General features: G+C 40.7%; 1 protein-coding gene across 1 annotated transcript in view; it reads left to right on the forward strand.

Annotated features, from left to right (window-relative positions):
* Positions 1-5342, forward strand: part of GCN1 (GCN1 activator of EIF2AK4) — a 69931-nt gene extending 64589 nt beyond the window's left edge. Inside the window, exons 57-58 of the mRNA XM_032777850.2 lie at positions 1207-1425; positions 4637-5342. Coding sequence (XP_032633741.1) covers positions 1207-1425; positions 4637-4762 — 345 coding nt within the window. The 3' untranslated portion in view covers positions 4763-5342. The remainder of the gene's footprint in view (positions 1-1206; positions 1426-4636) is intronic.
* Positions 5343-6000: the final 658 nt, after the last annotated feature.

The raw sequence follows: 6000 nt of genomic DNA on the forward strand, positions 1-6000 counted from the left end.
GAACTCACAACCCTGGGTTTAGCAGGTCAATGCTCAAACCACTGAGCTTCCCATCGCCCTATTTAAATCTGAGATTTCATGGTGTTGTAATTGTAGAGGTCCTGATCCAAGAAAGAGTTGTCAGGGGGTCACAAAGTTATTGTAGTAGGGTCGCAGTACTACTACCCTTACTTCTGCGCTGCTGCTGGCAGGGCACCTCCTTCAGAACTGGACGCCTGGCCAACAGCCACCGCTCTCCGGCCCCCAGCCCTGACGGCAGTGCAGAAGTAAGGGTGGCAATACCACAAGCCACCTAAAATAACCTTGTGACCCACCTTCCCCCGCAACTCTCTTTTGGGTCAAGACTCCCAATTTGAGAAATGCCGGTCTCTCTTGTGAAATCTGTGTAGTACAGGGTAAAAGCAACCAAGACCAGATTTCACAGGGGAAGACCAGATTTCATGGTCCATGACACGTTTTTCATGGCCGTGAATTTGGTAAGACCCTACACGTGGTACAGAGCAAAGTGGCTTCAAAGCAGCTCTTGTTATGTGAAAGTATATCAAAAAGTACTAGACATCCAACATTTGTAGCCCTTACATTTAATTTGTATGACATATTACAGTGTACTGTGGTATAAATGTGCTGTTAATACACATGAATATTGTGATAAAAGCAGCGTGGTGCACAGTAAATCATAAATGGGTTAAGGTTAAAAAGAACAGAAGGGCCAAGTTCATATTAAAAATTAAAAGTTGTAAAACTCATTTAAAAAAGGCAAAGGTGTCCCATAGCCACTGCTCTGACATGTCAGGTTTCAGCCTGTCCCTAGCTTTTATTGGAAAATGAAAATGACCAAAAAGAGGACATTTAATGGAAACAGTAAAACTCTCAATGGCTGCTGTGCTAGTGGTCATTGTTGTTTCCTGAAATAGCTGCAGGGAAACCACGTGACCTGCAGACAACCGCAAGCTGCAAAGCTTTTCTTTTAAGAAGGTGTATTATTGTCAAGTTACAATCCTGACTTATTCTCATTTAACAGTTTGCTTAAACTAGTTGATAGATAGTGAAAAACAGAAATGTAGTGTGGTGAGAATGAAGAGCATCTGCAGTTCTATCAGTGCTTATATTCTTTAGTTTAGCGTCCCTATCAAAAAGGTAAATTGGCACTCTGAAAATTTGCCTGAGCTATATCTGAAATTAAGGATGTCTTTGTGTCTGATTCAGTGTCTCCAGAATCCATCCAGTGACATCAAGTTAATTGCAGAAAAGATGATCTGGTGGGCAAATAAAAACCACCTCCCCTCTATGGATCCGCAGACAATTAAACCAATTCTCAAAGCACTTCTGGACAATACAAAAGACAAAAATACCAGTGTGAGGGCCAGCAGTGAACAAGCCATAGTTAACCTCCTGAAGATGAGAGAAGGCGAAGAAGTGCTTCAGGTATGAACAAGAAACACTTTGCTACCTAGTGGAAGGCTATGAACAAGAAACGCTTTGCTACCTAGTGGAAGGCTATGTCATGTTATCTTGCATACGAGTAACCTTAAATATTATTGTGGGTGGAGCCTTTTATCTTTGAATATATAAATGAGTATCTTGCAGTATAAAATATTACAAATGATGGGGTTGGGGGCAGAATGGGGATTGTTTTGTGGGTTAGCATCTAATTCTTCATCCTAGATCAATATTCTCATACAAACGTCCATATTTCTCCACTTGGCTATACATGGTTACAGTGCGGTAATACGTATTACTAAAATGCATCAAGCTAACTCCCCCTCTGTAGCCAACAATTAATAGCCATATCTGCGGAACGCTAAGGGCTTGTGCCATGCTGTTGCTTATAATAAGGGTCCTCGGTATATGAACATATTTCTGTAGTAGTTGCACTGTGGGCTGTTGTAGGGTGGATGAAATACTCCTTTGCATGTCAATGTCCAGAATTCTTTTCCAGCTCTAAGCTATTTTTATTTAGTGCTTATGTCTGAGTTTGTGGAACCAGCTGAAATGCTTTGATGTGCTTGGAGGAGTGTAAGAATTTTCCTTTGTGTGTTTCTTGTTTAAAATTCATAGACTTTAAGGCCGGAAGAGATCATCATAATAATTTAGTCCAGTGGTCCCCAAACTTTTGAGGGTCATCCCCCACACACACAGCTCATGGGGGCCGGGAGCTGGGCCACAGCTGGGGGGGGGGAGGGGGGGGGGGATGCAGATAGGTAAGGGGACTGAGGCTGGGGCCGGAGCGGAGCTGTGGCAAAGGCTGGGGGCTGGTGTGGGGCCAGGAATGGAGCCATAGCTGGGGGTGGGACCAGAGCAGAGCTCAGGGTGGGGAGTGGCTAGGTGGTGCTCCCTCCCCGCCCCCCATGGAGGCTGGCCCAGGCCCTGACAGGCCCCCCGGATGGTCCTCCATGCTCCGCTAGGGGAGGCATGCCCCACACTTTGAGGACCTCTGATCTAGTCTGAACTCCTGCACATCACAGGCCACAGAACCTCACCCACCCACTCCTGTAATAGACCCCCATAATCTCTGGCTGAGTTACTGAAGTTCTCAAATGTTGTTGATTTAAAGATTTCAAGTTACAGAGAATCCACCATTTACTCTAATTCAAACCAGCCAGTGACTTGTGTCCGATGCTGCAGAGGAAGGCGAAAAACAACTAGAGTCTCTGCCAGTATAACCTGGGAGAAAATTCCTTCCTAACCCCAAATATGATGATCGGAGCATATGGACGAGAGACACCTGGGAAACAATTCTCTGTAGTAACTCAGAGCCCTCCCCATCTAGCGTCCCATCTCTGGCAACTGAGGATATTTGCTACTAGCAGTCACAGATGGACCATGTACCATTGTAGGCAGTTTCATCATACCATCCCCTCCATAAACTTACCAAGCTATGTCTTGAAACAAGTTAGGGTTTTTTTGGTCCCTTCTCGCCTTGGAAGGCTGTTCCAAAACTTCACTCCTCTGATGGTTAGAAACTTGGTCTGATTTCTAGCCTAAATTGTTGGTGGCCAGTTTATGTCCATTTGTTCTTGCATCAACATTGGCACTTAACTTAAATAACTCCTCTACCTCCCTGGTGTTTATCCCTCTGCTGTAGATATAGAGAGCCTCCCCTCAGCCTTCCTTTGGTTAAGCTAAACAAGCCCAGCTCCTTAAGTCTCCTCTTGTTAGCTAGGTTCTCCTTTTCTCTGATCATCCTAGTAGCCCTTCTATGCACCTGTTCTAGTCTGAATTCATCTCTCTTAAACATGGGAGACCAGAATTGCGCATAGTGTTCCAGATGAGGTCTCACCAGTACCTTTGTCCAATTATGATACTTCCTGGAAATACGTCTGATGCATCCTAGGACTGCATTGGCCTTTTTCATGGCTGCATCACATTGGCAGCACATAGTCATCCTTTGATCAACCAATACGCTCAGGTCTTCCTCCTCCTCTGTCACTTCCAATGTATCCCCAGTTTATAGCAAAAATTCTTGTTGTTGGCCCCTAAATGCATAACTTTGCACTATTAAATTTAATTCCATTTCTCTTACTCCAGTTTTCAAAGTCATCCAAATCTTCATATATAATATTCGTCATCCTCCTGTATTGACAATACAGCCCAACTTTTTGTCATCTGCAAATTTATTAGTACACTTCCACTTTTTGTGCCAATGTCATTGATGAAAATGGAAAATAAGATTGGTCCCAAGACTGATCCCTGAGAATCTCCACTAGTAACCTCCCTCCAGTCTGACAATTCACCTTTCAGTATGACCCACTGTAGTCTTCTGTTTAACAAGTTCCTTACCTATCTTTTAATTATTTTTAAACTCCATTTTCTCCAATTTAACTAATAATTTTTCATGTGGGACTGTATCAGATGCCTTACTGAAATCCAGATAGAGTAGATCTATATTTCCTTTGACTAGAAAAATGGTTATCTTATCAAAGAAAGAGATCAGGGTAGTCTGGCACAATCTACCTTTTGTAAAACCATGTTGTGTTTTATCCCAATTTTCATTTACCTGTATGCCCTTAACTAGTTTCTCTTTCAAAATTTGTTCTAAGACCTTGCATACCATTGAGGTCAAATTTCTGGGCCTGTAGTTTCCCAAAGCATGTTTTTGTTCTTTCTTAAATTACACAATATACAATTCTAAAGGACTTTGTGTCCAGTGATATTCTCATCTGTCCATATTAGACGTAACAAAAGAATTTGTGGCAATGTTGAGTATTTCCAAAACAGGTTTTATTTAGTCTGTAACCCTGAATCTTGCTCTCCATACCAAGGATATTGTTAAACTCTGAACTCTAGTCCTAAAGGTAAAAAAATTTAAAATGCACACCTGTTTAATTATAAAGAGGTGGAACCTTGAATGCAAGAAGCTAGACAGATCAGTTATGTATGAAAAGCAAGATTGTTATGTTTTACTCATAACTGAATTTATTTTACTGTTTCGGAGAAGAATTACAAGAGTTTTCTTCAAGACAGCTGTAAATCTGGGTATAAATTTAGCCAGTGTTTCTCTTCATGTTCTGACTCATACCCTGTAAGATACGGAATTTTTTAATGCTTTTTTTGGCATAGCGTAAAATAGATCAGAGCTAATTTAGCATTAGGAGTGAATGTTTTTATTGGTATTATCTTCTTCCTCTTTCCACAGTCTGTCTCCAAGATCCTAGATACTGCCAGTCTGGAGCTGCTGAATGAGAGCTGCAGGAGATCTCTGAAGAAGCTGGCCAGCCAGGCTGATTCTGTTGAACAGATTGATGACACTATATTGACGTGATATTTAAGATCCCGAAGGAAAGAAAACACTGAACCAATGGCTGCATCAGCATTCCAACTCAAAAAACAATGTTAAATATTTTCATTTTTGAAAATATATTAATTCTGATGGGGGCTTATGAAAAGGGCTCCCAGAGAGTATTTTAATATCAAAAATATACCAGAATAGCCTTAATTAGACCTACATTCACTAAAAATTGAAAATTTGGTCCCCTTTTTGAAACTGAATGCGCAAGAGACAGGCATACCAATCAGTATCAGTTAATTGTAGCTGATTGTGAGGTGTGTCTTGAGCATCAAGCCTGTGCGTGAAACCTGTTTCCTTCTCCGAAATGTGTAAAAACTCCTAGGAAAGGAGCTAACACTGGTCTTTTCCACAGATCTTGTGCAGAGGAAATAGAAATCTGTGGAAGTTAAAACGTAATGTTTTTGTGTACTAACTTGCGGCTTGTGATGGTTCTGAATACTGAAAATCCCTGTAAAACTATTATTTAAAATAGCCTTAGAAATTTCAAATGCAAAAGGGGGATTAAATGCAGATTGTTTGAAGATGGAATGTTTAATAAAGGCTTTGAATTTAATCCTGATGATGAAAGCACTTTTTTTTTCCTACAAAAATATATTGTCTGAATGTAGAGCTTTCTTATGCCAGGTATATGGGGAAAGCTTTCCTATGATGTGTTTACTTTTTGATCCATTTTTTCAAGAGGTATCTGGAGTACTCATTTTTGTGTGTACATAACTTTGCAATGAATGAAAGACCTTTCCAATATTGAAATAAGCTGGGGGGCTTTCAACCAAGGCAAGACTAACACAATTAAAAAAAACTGACAAGTATTGATTCCAACTCAATAACTGCATTCCCCAACTCCCACAATTCTGTTGGTCAATGGCATCTTGAACATACCATCTTTAGTTGCCCAACTGTTGAACATAACAGGCCTCCACTTTTGTGGTCTCTAACACTTGGTACTGAATTAAGATCAGTACTAGTCTTAACAAGATTAGGGGTTTTTGGGTAATTTTTCTGGTCATTGAGCTCTGTTGATCTCAGAGTTATTTATCTGGCAAGACCACTTCAAGGTTTTATAGTTCACCAATACTGTTGGCCCCATATACAGAGAGACATCAGAAAGCTGTGGTAGCAGGAAGCTGAGGTATTTTTTGGAAGGTAAAGTGAGATTTTTGTGTTCTCTAAGATAGTTAAATAAACCATATCTATTTTATCAGATTAAAAAA

This window comes from Chelonoidis abingdonii, chromosome 22, assembly GCF_003597395.2.
Source record: "Chelonoidis abingdonii isolate Lonesome George chromosome 22, CheloAbing_2.0, whole genome shotgun sequence".
Classification (NCBI taxonomy): domain Eukaryota; kingdom Metazoa; phylum Chordata; order Testudines; family Testudinidae; genus Chelonoidis; species Chelonoidis abingdonii.